This window comes from Cydia pomonella, unplaced genomic scaffold, assembly GCF_033807575.1.
Source record: "Cydia pomonella isolate Wapato2018A unplaced genomic scaffold, ilCydPomo1 PGA_scaffold_192, whole genome shotgun sequence".
Taxonomy (NCBI): domain Eukaryota; kingdom Metazoa; phylum Arthropoda; class Insecta; order Lepidoptera; family Tortricidae; genus Cydia; species Cydia pomonella.
This window is the reverse complement of record NW_026907832.1, coordinates 140,890-155,708: the sequence shown is the minus strand read 5'-3', so window position 1 is coordinate 155,708 and position 14,819 is coordinate 140,890. Positions and strand designations below refer to the sequence as shown.

The 14,819-nt window shown below is 38.4% G+C and overlaps 1 protein-coding gene across 1 annotated transcript in view; it reads left to right on the top strand.

The window, feature by feature from the left end:
* The first annotated feature begins 1,075 nt into the window (after positions 1-1,075).
* Positions 1,076-14,819, top strand: part of LOC133533661 (hemicentin-2-like) — a 98,099-nt gene continuing 84,355 nt past the window's right edge. The window contains exons 1-3 of the mRNA XM_061872687.1: positions 1,076-1,142; positions 3,007-3,193; positions 6,526-6,786. Coding sequence (XP_061728671.1) covers positions 1,076-1,142; positions 3,007-3,193; positions 6,526-6,786 — 515 coding nt within the window. The remainder of the gene's footprint in view (positions 1,143-3,006; positions 3,194-6,525; positions 6,787-14,819) is intronic.

The window sequence follows — 14,819 nt, the reverse complement described above, 5'->3', positions numbered from 1 at the left end:
CGCAAGCGCCGACCGCTATAAGGTACCATTATCCGTGCTTCACATTTGCTTGCCATTTCCTGTCGTTCGTCAACTCCTCATGCACCTGCTTTCTTTTCTTATCATCTCTCAGTCTCACACAGTGCATCCACCTTTTCCTTGGTTTTCCTTTCCTAATTCATTCTTAGTACCTGCGGCAGGGTGGTCATCCCCACACCCTAGAACCTAAATGTTCGCGCACTGTGCGGTTTAAGAGGAATTTCCTCCCGCGGACGCTCCGGCTGTGGAATGAGCTCCCTGCCGAGGTTTTCCCAAGGGTCTACAGTATGGGGCTCTTCAAAAAAGGAGTGTACAGGTTTTAAAGTGTCGTCAACGCGCATGTACCACCTCTGAGTTGCAGGCGTCCATAGGTTACAGTGACTGCTTACCATCGGGTAGGTCATAAGCTTGTTTGCCGCCGACGTGGTATAATAAAAGGTTTAGTTGTATTTATTAAGGTTTTTTGTAACCCGTGCGGACGCGGGACGGGTCGCTAGTAATCATACATCTGTCGTACAGTTAACGCAGTTATTTCTACTTTGAGTGATCGATTTCTAGGTACGGTCTAAGTCCCATTGTTTGGGGATATTTGCTTATGAATCATTTACTCAACTATAGGCAAGTTTTATAATAAAAGCCGATTTTGGTAAGCCTGGCGTTGGAGCATAGCTTATGCCGGAAAAGCGCTTAGATGAATTTAAATACCTAGGGCGTAAACTGCGTTACGTAAAGCCGTACAAGCTTTAATACCTAGTCAGTGTAAATCTACATAACTTACGCTGCACAAGCCGCTGCGGAGGGAGACCACATTTAGAGTTATTCCTTATTCCAGGGTTCTCTAAATCATTGCTGAATGTTATTTCGCAAATTATTCGCATAATTTCATTTTGCTGAGAGACTAAGTGGCAACTCAACACAACACTTAGCAACGGTATGTTTGGACAACAACTTAGAAATACACTTTTTAAAATTCAGCGTTTTAGGTAGCAAAATGACTTGGTAAGTGTAATTCAAAACATAAAGGGTAAATTTTTGTAATTTAACATTATAGTTGGTTATGGCGCTCGCCGGTCACTACCACAACGCGCACGCTATGCTCGCGCGGTTTTGCGCGCTGTTTAATCGTAGTTATCACGCTTCTCCTCGCTTCGCTCGTCGTCGCACCTACCTTGAGTCTGTCAAATGACTAGGCGTTATTGTATTCATAGATATTTGTCCAATTGAATTATTTGGGGTCAAATGTATTCCATTGTATGTCATCATAATAATCTATTTAGGCGTTGAAACTCTAGGTCCATGGGGTCCCAGCGAGCACAAGTTTTTTGGAGAAATCGCGAAACGTCTGGTTGACGTAACTGGTGACCGAAGAGCTGGCGGCTTCCTCGCACAACGTATCAGTATTGCGATACAACGAGGAAATGCCGCCAGCATCCTTGGTACAATGCCTCAAGGGCCTATTTTAGATATAAGCTAGTTATAGTAATCATCTGTATATATCCATTATGTATATTGTTATTGTCAATAAATATTTTTCAGTAAAAAAAAAATTTAGTTAACAAACAATTCTACCAACCTTAACATAATGAATATTTGCCAAATATTGGTTGCCAAAGTGAATCTGCGAAATGGCTGACAAGTGAAATTCGAACAAGAAAACTTCGGCGGAAAGGCAGAACACCTTACTCCAGGATCCAACACTGTTAACAGATAAATCGCAAACCTTAGAGAAAAGTCACACAAACCCGCCGCCCAAATGCCGCTTCGTTATAATGACAGTCTTTACCTTTTATCTCAATCACTTACTCTGAAGATACCCTCCACCTCCACGTTACAGAAAACCGCAGCTAATAACACTAGACCCTATTCATAGTGCTGTGTTCCTGCCAGCGAGCAAGATTGACAGAGCTCAACGAGGGTGCGGAGTGTTAAGGTCGGCAACGCGCATGTAACTCCTCTGGAGTTGCGGGCGGGCGTCCATATGCTGCTTATATGCTTATTTGCCACCTGCTTGCTAGTATAAAAAAAGATATACTTCTATTTAAATTTTGAACTTATATTATGGTTTTCAGGGCAAGGGATAATATACCATTGAAAATGAATGAAAATCAGACAATGTTTTCGTCATTTATGTCTACCGTGCCAATTTAACTTTACTTTCTGTCTAGAAAACTCTATTTAAGGTAATGAATGTTCATAATGTACTTATTAGGTTCCTACCCTCGGAGACTTGGACATTGCGGTCTATTTTACGCATAATCTGATTACCGGTTCTACGAAAGCGTGCCTAATTTTGTATAGCATTGTTTAATTTCAAGTTAATTATTCGTACAGTCAAGGTAATAAATATCGGCACGGACAAAGTGCCAAAAATATGTATACACGGCCTTATTGCCCATATGAAAGTAATAATAAAACTTCATATTCGACAGCACCATGAAACGACAGTGCTCCTTGTTGTGTATTTTCCTTACATATTAGGGACATTTTCCTACATATTAAATGCGTATACTCGTTCGTACATAGGTAAGATGTTCAGAATGTTAGACTATGCATAACGTAATATTGTTTACTTATGTTTATGACAGGCTCTTTTATTAATTTTAGTTTTACTTACATATTGTAAGCTCTTTCTGCGACATCGTAAAGTAAGATTAAATATTTTATGAAATTTTATTAAAAAAAAAAATCTAAAATTTTAAAAATCTAGAGGATTGTTATTTACGTCAACCGGGGTAATCGCGTGGATTAAGAACATGCATAAATTTTGGCTCGCTCGCGCAACGTTTAAAGTATATCATAATTCATATGTTTACCTTTAGCAACAACCACTTTGTCGTATTTCAGAAAAATAAACGTATCTACCCCATGGAATACGGTAGCAATCAAACCATAACTTTATAAAAAGTATGTTTTAAAATAATTTGTTGGCCCACATCCAATAAAACTATTATTACGCAAAATATTTAACAAAACTTCCCCTTGTTTCAGCGGTCACTTGGGCGGGCGCCGAAGATGAAAGCCACGACGCGCGCGAAGGCGATGATGTGACGCTCCGTTGTCGCTTCAACTTCGAGCCTCTTGCCGGAGAATCGCCCACGTACTACTGGGTGCGAAGCACCGCTAGCGGACACGACAATGTCGCTATCAAGGACACGCCGCTCGAGACCAACTACCAGTAAGTACCTTTAAGTGTATACTTTGTGCGACGCAAGTGATGCTTCGCTACTGCTTCGCTTTGAATGACGTTCGGCGACGTGATGCACCACTGCCGCTTCAACTTCGAGCCACTCGCAGGCGAAAAACCCACGTATTACTTGGAGCGAAGCATGGCTAGCGGACACGACAATGTCGCTATCAAAGACACACCTCTCGACGTCAACTACCCGTAGGGACCTAAAGGCTATAAGTTTATACTTCGAGAGACGCTCGATGACACTGACGTTCAGTCGTGGCTACTACTGAGTGAGAAGTAATGCTAGCGGACACGACATTGTCGCCATTAAGGGCATTTCGCCTGAAAGTAGCTGCACCGACAATAGTTAGTATGACAACCAAACGTTTCAGTTTTTGCATACCTACATACGTCAATAGAGAAATGAGAAAGCGGAACTATTTTTACAGTATATATGGCGCTACTTTACCGCATTAGTGCGATAATTAGCTCTTTGCGTGTCTATGTCGAAATTTTAAAGGGCCACATGTACTGTAAAACAGTAAATCGCAACTCGTGTCGATTTAATACACTCCCTTCAGTCGTGTTTTAATTTATGGCAACTCGTTGCAAATTTCCTACTTTTCGCAATATTTTGTCATTTTTGTTTTATTAAAATAGTAGTAACATTGCAATTACAGCCGATGGACATAAAATCTGTAAATTGAACAAAACTATAATGAAAAAAAAAAAAGCGTCAGTTTTCTCTAATTGGCCGGCTCGCGACGGAAACAGTGCAGTGCTGGAATTGGCTGCACTAGGATTTCCTCGGCGCACTCAGAGGCCAAAGCTAGATTAAATTAATAAAACTGAGGACGGCATTGGAACTAAAAATCTCAATTTACTTTGTCAAGAGGTACTCAATACTCGCAGTAAAATGTACTAGAATACTTATAAGAATCTGACTAGAGCTGAAAAATTAATCCACTGAAATTTTGCCTCTAGAGACTTAACTGTAGGTACCTACTGCGCGCATGACAACGACAAAATTAGTCGAGCAAGAGGTTTGACATTTAGAATTTTAGTATCTATAGGGACCGTGCGCGTTGGAGGATTCGCCATCTTGTGGCTGAAATCAGAAACATAAACTTGTACATTGACACTTCATGCCAAAGCAAGTGCTGTCATCTACCGTTCTCGTACATTTTCTATCTAACGAATCTGACGTCTCCTGTACTGTCAAGACAGCATAAACATGTACCCTCCCTATAGCCAATCTACACTTTTATTGATCAATAACGGCCTTTATTAAATAGCCGGAATGTATGTAATGTGTTATGCTTATGTTCAAAGCTACGAGCGGGTTATATTTTATGGAGAAGGGACAACTTTCAGTGATATTTTTATTTTATATTTCAATCATATGGACCGTTTTTTGGAATCCAAATATACCGAGAGCTTAGTCTATATATATTGTATAATATACTATGGGCGTCCGGTGGCTGGCGGAACCGGTGAGCGGGTTGAGGTAATATTTTAGGTATGAGGTAGTATGAGGATCCGCTAACTGGCGCGGATGCGTGCGACGGATTTTAGGAGCATATTTCGTCAGTCATCGCCTCCCGGCTGATATATAATAGTTGATATTTTAGATGCTCTTTTAAATGAAATAAAACCGTCAGCCGGTGGTAGCGCGGTGCTTTCCGCGATACACCGTAAGCTGTAAAATGAACATGTAAAAAATACGCGCCTTACGACTTTATTTCCGTTTATGGCGTTATGCAAAGTTTCATGATTTGTTATTACTATCATAAAAAGGTAAAGCGCTTATTTTTTACATGTTCATGTGACCAGTTGATGTTCTTGCCACCACGATATATCTGGCTGACGCTTATTTTAAGTAACAATAGCATCTGAACTATCATCTGACAAAGTATCAAACGGGAGGCGATGACAAAATTTTTTACGTGTTTCGGTGGCTGCCATTCCTCAACCCACCAACGGCGCGGCAGCTGACGTCCACGAGGGTTCATCATACATTACCTTTGACCACTATACGAGTTTTCGCCCGGGAGTTCATGGGCTCACGGAAATTTGTTCCTGGTCTTGTGTGTCCTGTGTACAATGGCATCCGCGTGTGTGCGCCCGCTATGTGCATTTGCCCTAATATACGACAGCGAGACGCATTGTTGATAATGGCAAGTCTAGTTGTCATTTTCAAAGAGCGAACGCATGCATGGCTTTTTAGTTTCGTTTGTAAGTTTAGTTAAATGTTAGTGTATGTTTTTCAATTCGTGAACAGCGGGGTTATTAAATTAAGCTATTTTTTATTTGAATAGGACGTCTTTGCAGCCCAACTGTCACTTTTAACTGAATTTTGACATTACGTCAAATTTCATACAAAATACATTTCCATTATCCATTTATAGCTTCGATAGGCGAAGTTTAGCTTCAAAAGTTACGCAATTACAGTGCTGCCCACGTCAGTTAAACATGTCAATGTCAAAATGTCAGTTACAGATGCCTTAAAAGTACTTAATAATTTTACTTTGAAGTTCCATTATTCCTGTTTATCCATTTACATTACCCAGTGTACTATTTGTTATATATCTCCCTTGAGATATAATATGTAGCAGATCTACTACGGGACTAAACATCCATTAGGAGTCGTTTTCCAAGTTAGTAAAATATAGATTCTTACATTGCTTTCCAGGCATTAATAAACCAACCGGAAATTTCAAACTGAGCCGCTTATTGTTGAGAATATTCCGGAATTGAGAACTTTACAAGTCCATAATAGATATATAAATTTTACCTGTAATATAAATAAATAAAAATTACAGGACATTATTACACAAATTGACTAAGCCCCACAGTAAGCTCAAGAAGGATTGTGTTGTGGGTGCTCAGACAACGGTATATATAATATATAAATACTTAAATACATAGAAACAACCCATGACTCAGGAACTAATATCCGTGCTAATCCCACAAATACAGAACCATCGGCTTCATAGGCAGGGTCACCCACTAGGCCAGGCCGGTCTTCGAGTATACGATAGCAAATAATATTATAATTAGGTTGCCGGTAGCGCGGGGTCATGCTCAACAAAATAAAACTGGGAAAAACACTTATATGGAAATGAGGAATAATATATATCTGTAAATACATATAAGCGGACCACAATTTTAAAGCTTCGCCACTAAACAGTCACAAAACAACATAAACAGGAAATAGTTTTGCAGATACGCAATAACTTTTGACCGGAAATTGACCCAAATTTCCCCACAACTTAATCCCGTATGCGAGTATGAAAGGGAAATATGCATAGTTTTAATGTGCCGTTTAATTTCAGAATCACGTTCGCGCCGGCTGAGGGGCGTTACGACCTGTCCGTGTCAAACGTGTCGTACGAACGGGATAATGGACGCTTCGAGTGCCGGGTGAAGGCGGGGGGGTCGGGGCGCACGCTGCACTCGCAGGCGCACGCTCTGGTCGTGCTCACGCACCCTCGTGCGCCTCTGCTCTCGCCTGGCGCGCACGCTAATGCGCAAGAGGGAAGGGAGATCAAGCTCGCGTGCTCGAGCTCGGGAGGGTCGCCGGAACCTGTTGTCAAGTGAGTATTCTATGAGTTTCAGCTACTTCGTTTCACCCTATGTCTACTTTGTCGGGGATGTGGCGAGTATGGCATCTACCTTTATAACCGACGGAAATCAGCGAGACGCACGATATCATTTTGAAGTTTAAGGGTGTGCTTCGTAAATTTCGAGCAAATATCTCTGTCAGTCTAATTACGCCTTTAGTAAAAGAGAAAGATGCCCGAAATTTGACGACTTCGGTGTTCGCGGTAGGCCCTCTGGACGCATCTTGACCATTAAGCTGATGGACGACCGACATTTTGTTGTACTTGGAAGCGACCACCAAATTATAATGTTTTACTCCAATTACATGCTTTCGGAGAAAGATAGCAATATTTTGACACTTGCCAAGACCAAAGTATAACAGCCTCAAAAAACGTGAAAGAGTATTCGAATGCTTAATACTTGTTTTATATATGTACATAGCAGACATTATTATTTCTAGAACTAAAACCATATCTGTCTACATAAATAACCATTGTCCAAGGATTTTTTCTTAACTCTCATAACTTTAATTTCATATAATATATCTATTAACTAGTAGAGCTGCTACAAAACGGTTCTATTTCTTGAGTATTTCCATTTTAAATTAAGCATTTATTTCTAATAAAGCTCTCAATAAGAAGAAAATCAGAGAGATATACTAAATGAAAATATTAAACCATCACGCATTCAGCAACGAAATTAAATTACCTCAGCATACGGCTTTTTAATATGTTTTAATCAATACAGGAAAGTGAGTAAACGCCAACTTTCCTTTGAACAGCGAGAACGCTGTATTAAAATAAAAGCGGGGTACAAAGAAGGTAACAGATAAAAAAGACCTAAATGGGGCGATAAAATTTATGGAGGCAGTGACTCGGATTCAATTAGAGTTGGAAGGAACCGTAATCACAGATTACGTAGTACTCGCCGCGCCACTCGGAAAATATGTTCCAGGATTTATTAGTAACTATTACCGCCGTCCACGACCCAATTCGTTTACCGCCGCAAAAGAGCAAACTTAGCCGAACCCAAATATAACAGTGAGGGAAAAATAGAAACTATAAAAGAAAAGATTGCTTAATTTGTTATTACCACGGAGAGTTTTTAGAGGTCGCTTACAGTTTCTGAATTCTCACTGCTTCGTTTGATTAAGTAAACACAGTCTTTGATGATAAAGGTTTACATATTACCGAGTCAGGGAATACTTGACAGACTTAGTCATGGTGCAAATCAGAAACTACTTATAACGAAATCGAGTAAACCATAGGAAACTAGAGTAGGTGACATCATAGTTCAGGTATGAAAGCACGAATATTTAATGTAGGTTTTTTTGTAGCAATCAGTCAGATTTATGTTTATATACTTATATATACGTCCCGCCGAGTTTCTTGCACTGGTATATTCTCGGGGCTGTGGTGTAGGGTTAGAACTAATAGTAGTTTTTTGACATTCACAAGTACGTGTTGACACAATACTGTTCTATTCTACTATATGAATAGACAAGACCAGTGACTACTAGTCTACATCAAATTATTGGCATTAATTAGGTTGCGATCGACAACGTTACGCGATAATTATTTAGAATCGTGTCATTGTTAGCATACTTACTGTAGCGTATTGTAATCTATGACACCGGCCGAGTTGAAGCCGTAATGAATGCCGTCGATACTTACCCGGACAATTAGGAAGCACTAGCGACCATGTAGCGACACCGCGACCCGCGCTTAACCGGATTATTACTCCCATTATTAGGGGTCTGTTAATACGCGAGAGGTCTAATTATTTATTACTTAGCATTATGCGGTGCGCTGGGTAAATCGTTTATGTTTACTAGAAATAATAGCGGCCCCAGTATACCACCTTGAGGTATTCAACTTATTTATGTATGAAAGATTTTTATAATACTAAATTAATTAAAATTCAAAGAGTTTTGTTATTTTATACGCATTGTCTTTTTCGCTTAATTAAAGTAGCATTTGTGCGAGAGATACATACCATCTTTCCCTTATTAACATAAGTCAAGTTTCATGGCTCACGATGTCAAATGCCTTGCCTATGTCGAACGAAGGAACAAGTGCGTACAATCAAATTAATGATGCGGAAGGGATAAACAGCGCAAGAATAATGGTATTACGTTTAGATTTATGGCAAAAACCGCCTTCAATGTACTTGTGGCTTCTAAGATGGTGCGGTAATAATTTGATAACATGTTTATTCAAGTGAGGTTCTGTTAATACTTTTAATCTGTGGCAGAGACCGTAATGAATTTTGGCGATATATCCCTGGACAATTAAGAGAGCACTTGGACCATGTCGCCGACCTGCGCTTAACCGGATTATTCTCCCCATTATACAGGATCGCGTAATAAGCAAGAGGCCTAATTGTTCTTGTGTGTTATTCGGGTTGCGTAATCATTGTAGGGATCCTCAAAGATTTTGCTTTTATTTATTTATACTTTATTGCATAATAAAAATAAGTTCAAATGGCGGACTTAATGCCTTAAGGCATCTACCAGTCAACCATAGGGCAAAACAGAAATTCTCGAATGTGGGTGCAGTGATCAAAATAATTCAGAAAACATAACAACTATAAGCAATTTTGGATAACTATATAAATTTTTTAATATAGATGATATGGGAGTTTTACTCACAAAATATCAAGTAAGTACGGTACGTACATAAATTGTTTTAGATATGTATGCACCTATTTGTATTTTACAAAGGAAATAACGGAAACCGCGTGATGCTAATGCTGTTTACCAATCTGCCATTCAAGTGTAACGTATTTATCTTAAACACAAAATTCTACGTAAATATTTAAACATTCCTCTTCATTTATGGGTACACAAGGAATTTATTTTGTAGGTGTATATGTGTATGCTGTAGGTATATTTATTAAATCTAAGATGTTTGATGACAAAAAAAGGGAAATCATGACATCGACCCAAAACTTAAGCTTTTTAAACTAGGAATATGAAATTTAAATAAAAAATTTAGATTTCGCGTAATATTGTTCAAAAGTCACGTTGATTTTACATACCATGTACTTCTCAAACATTAAATAATAAGCAAGAAAACATTTAAGCATTAAGAACTTGCTCGTCTCGTGTAACGTCTGCTCCCAGGTGCAAAAGTAAATCTCAAACAAGTAAAAACTCGCGCAGTATGCACGGAATGGCTGCCTTTTGACTTGGTCTCCGCTGCAAAGTGGAAATGAAACTACTACTTACTCGTATGCAGCTTAACTTAAATATGTGTATAGTAATGGAAACCTGAAAACAGCATGTGTGATTTTTGTAAAAAATGAGGTTGAAAGTGAGGTTATTTAATTGATGACAACATGGTGGTGGAGCAACCAAAACTAAATTTAAAATAAGTTTTTTGTCAAAACTTTCATCGCTACAAGAACACACAACAACACACAAACCACAACACAACAACACACGACCAACAACAAGCTACAACAACAACAACAACAAGCTTTTAGCGCTGACTGAACCTTTTTTTTCAACAGGCAACTAATACTTATCGAGACAACTCTAACAAACCTTAAAACAATTAAGTTGCGTTGTTTTATCACATCTACATGGTACCATAATATTGCATTGCTAGTCGCACCATAAAGGTTCCTTGTATACCTTTTTTAAACAGAACCCTAAAAACGAACCGTAGAACATGTACATATACAACTTTGTAAACAAAGGAATACTTTGACCTGTTACACGTAGTTAACTTGCCGCAAAACTAACTGGCAACTGAGATCATAACGCTATCTCCTTTACCCTTGTTAAGACCAACAAAGAGTGAAAGAGACGGCATTATGACCTAAGTTTTGCGGCAAGCACGCATAATCACGAGGTCGCAGAAGAAAATGATTTCAATAGGGTTGTTTCCAATTTTTTGAAACGCTTGTAATACGTTCTATATTAACTAAAAGTTGCCCTAAAATTCAACTTTTATACTAAAAACGGCTTTAAATATGTTAAATTAACAAAATATATTTTGACAGATGCTTTCGCGCCCAAAACGCTCTTTGAAAATTGCGTGACGTCACAGTTTACGGTTTGACATATAACTACATACACACGTAGAAGATACGAACTGTCAACTGACATTTGTCATTTGTTCTTTATCGCCTAACTGTCAACAGTGTCAATCCGAGAGTTGTGACGTCATCAGAATCTTCAATGACGTTTCGAGTTTGGTCACGTGACGTGTGCCAAAAGATATTTTAAATTCAATATTTACAAAAATATGGTCATTACAGGTCCCTTAAAAGTAGTTTAACATGTTCTTATAATCCAAAAGAATTTATTGGGATACAATTCTGCCCTAAGATTTGTAGATGGAAACAACCCTATTATTTAATTATACCTATTCGGAAAAAGGCAAAGGTGTTTGAAAATGGTCTTGTAGCTCCTATTACTGATACGAGTATACAGGGTGTTTATTTAGTCACCTGCAATAATTTACGGGCTGAATATATAGGTCATGACCAACATTTACTACCAACCCCGAATTCGAGAAAAAAAAATGGCTGTTTCATACATTTTGTCTGCCTGACCTTGACATTTTCTATGGGAGAGTAATTTTTTTTTTCGCGATATTAGGATTGGTCCCATAGTAAAAGTTACTCAATACTACTTATATTGCAGGTGCAAATTATTGCAGGTGACTAAATAAACATCCTGTACCCTGTATTAACCTCGTAAGGCCCAATGTGCATTACAAATTACAATGTACATATTTTCAATATAAATAGAACCTTTCATTTACTAAATAAACTTCTTTAAAACGAAATGCATCCCAATTTACAAGTAAACATACAGCTAGGTTCAAATTAAAAATCGGGAAATTATGTACGACAATGTTAACACATAAAATTTCAGAAATGTATAAAGTACCAAGGGAACACAACTTCACAGAGGTAGTAGAATTTTAACAAAATTATAAAATTGCGATGTTGGCAACACTACTCAACTCCCATTCGTTCGTTAGGTACATTTGTTACGCTTGTACAAGTAGTACAAGTTACATATTCCGCGCCAGTGTTGCCAGGCGTAGGACAATTATCGTACACGTACGATAATTTGGGCTCCAGTACGATGTACGTTCCAGAGACCATTATCGTACGGAAAAGCACGATAATTTCAGCCCTTGGACGATGCCACCCCAAAACCCGGGTTCGTCCTTAAACTACGTCCACAAGAGAGGTATGGGCATTGTGAATGTCATCTCGCTCTGTGTGGTAGGGCACAGCACAGCGGATGTCATTCCAGATCTAGTGCAGAGCCCAACTGGGGAAGTACCTCCACCTTACAGAAAATCGCAGCCAAATAACACTAGACCCTACTCATAGTGTTGTGTTCCTGCCGGTGAGTAAGGTTGCCAGAGCTCACCGAGGGGGGTGGGGTTAGGGTCGGCAACGCGCATGTAACTCCTCTGGAGTTGCAGGTGTACATAGGCTACGGAGACTGCTTACCATCAGGCAGGCCGTATGCTTGTTTGCCACCGACGTAGTATAAAAAAAAGACCATTATCGTACGGAAAAGCACGATAATTTCAGCCCTTGGACGATGCCGCCCCAAAACGTCTACTTTTCGAAGCAAAATTGCTTCAGAAATAGGCTACAATTAGCACCTTTTGGTGTTAGGCTCCTTGGTTTACGTCATAAAACTCGAAATTTCCTTTAAACCGTTTGGATCTATCACAAAAATACACGAAAATTAAATTGATTTTTGCACAATTTATACGAAAATTGCGCTTTCTTAGATTATACATTGGACATGTAAGCTTATTTTGCAAGAAATTTTGGAAGTAGTGCCTTTTTGATAGACGTACGATATTTTTTCATCTGTACGATAATTTTGACGCTCAAATACGATAATTCTCTTCCGCTCACCAGGAAACACTGCGCCGCCGCCGCGCCCGCATCGCTCAACCAGAAACATTGTTAAAACCATTTCTGAATTTGATATAGTCTGGCAAACATATTATGCTAGTAGAAAAATGAGGCCACTTTGAAAAATGTACGCGCGAAGTTCGAGCGTCCATACAAAATGTTAATTTCGCGACTTTTTTTACTTCAATTTTATGGCGAAATTGGTTTCCCAAACTATATTTGAGACAGAATTGTTGCACATTAATATTGCGGCAAAATAGGGTTGTTTCCAATTTTTTGAAACGCTTGTATTACGATTCTACATTAACTAAAAGTTGCCATAAAATTTAACTTTTATACTAAAAACGGCTTGAAATTAACAAAATATATTTTGACAGATGCTTTCGCGCCCAAAACGCTCTTTGAAAATTGTGTGACGGCACAGTTTACGGTTTGACACATAACTTCATACACACGTAGAAGATACGAACTGTCAACTGACATTTGTCATTTGTTGTTTATAGCCTAACTGTCTACAGTGTCAATTCGATAGTTGTGACGTCATCAGAATCTTCAAAGACGTTTCGAGTTTGGTCACGTGACGTGTGCCAAAAGATATTTAAAATTCAATATTAACAAAAATATGGACATTACAGGTCCCCTAAAAGTAGTTTAGCATGTTTTTATAATCCAAAAGAATTTATTGGGATACAATTCTGCCCTAAGATTTGTAGATGGAAACAACCCTATTGGTTTTCTTAACTACAGGTATAGACGGAATTGTGATTCCAGACTCAATGCGTGATGTCAGCAATTATAAGAATAACAATTACTTTATGAAATTACATTTCTGCAGCCTCTTGATGTTTTTTTTTTTGTTCACAATGTGATTTGCATATTTTAGAAAAATATATTTGATAACGTTTGCTGTCAGAAACATTAAAGTGGGTATTAAACTACAACAGTTTTTTTATCTATATTTAGAGCGCTTTGTGAGTCTCCTGCCAAAACATAGACACTTGGGGTTAAACTCTGCAAGTGGCACTATGAGCTATAAACCTCGCGTTTTCAAAATGTAAACAGCTAAAATACTTACTTTGAGCCATTATCCCGACGTTCTCATAATGGTCTTAATTGCCATGGAGGCTAATGACACTTAAGTCCTTTATGCCATTTCTACCATTTTGAAAATTTCCCAAAAAAACGAAACGACAGAAAAATTCTATTTTACTACTTAAGTGCTTAATGAAAATTATATAATTAGACAGGCATAATTAAATTTCTTGCATAAAAATAGTGAGTGTGCATACTGTTATAATTATAAATGTCAAAATGAAACGTATAAACCAGGGGTCGCCAAATGGCGGACCGCGGTCCGCATCCGGACCGCCGACCCATTTTGTGCGGACCGCGAGAACACAGCAACTTTTGCACTACAGAGTACGTAATTTAAAATAAAAATGTATCCCCCGCATTATCTTTGTTGACGTCAATTTGAAAACGGCCGGGCGAAGTCACTAGCTAAGATAGTCCAGATAGTCCGCAACAAAAAATGTCATTTTTCTCATTGATATGTAAAAAAATACCTTTGTTATTTCTGTAATTACATTTGTTCAATAAATATTTTTTCTATAAAATGTTGTGCGGACCGCGATGGTCATTTCATTTCTTAATACAGACCCCGAGCGAAACTAATTGGTGACCCCTGGTATAAACGTTCAAATAACTGCTTCACAAACACACGCACAACAATGGCTTTAGCTTTGTGTATTTACCTAATAACCGTACTTATGTCTAAGTTTAAAAATAAAAAACATTGTTATGTAACAGATGCATAAAATCCTATTATAGTTTACACATTTAAATGTTAACTTTAACACAACATTGTTAAAAACATCTGTTAATCCTAATTAGCAGTTCGGAACGAATGAGCACAGGACAACTGCACTGCGCCATTCCTAGGACGCTCAGTCTGCGACCACTCCACAAGGCTTACAATATTCACATACACCGTATTTTAGGAGGGTTTTTAATTTTTAAAAGGAGAAATATATGTCTAAGCTAAGTGCATGTTGGACCTAGGAATGCGCAAGTTAGAGAACATTCTAAAAATTTCTGGAAAGTTTGGGAAAATTCTCATGCGAGT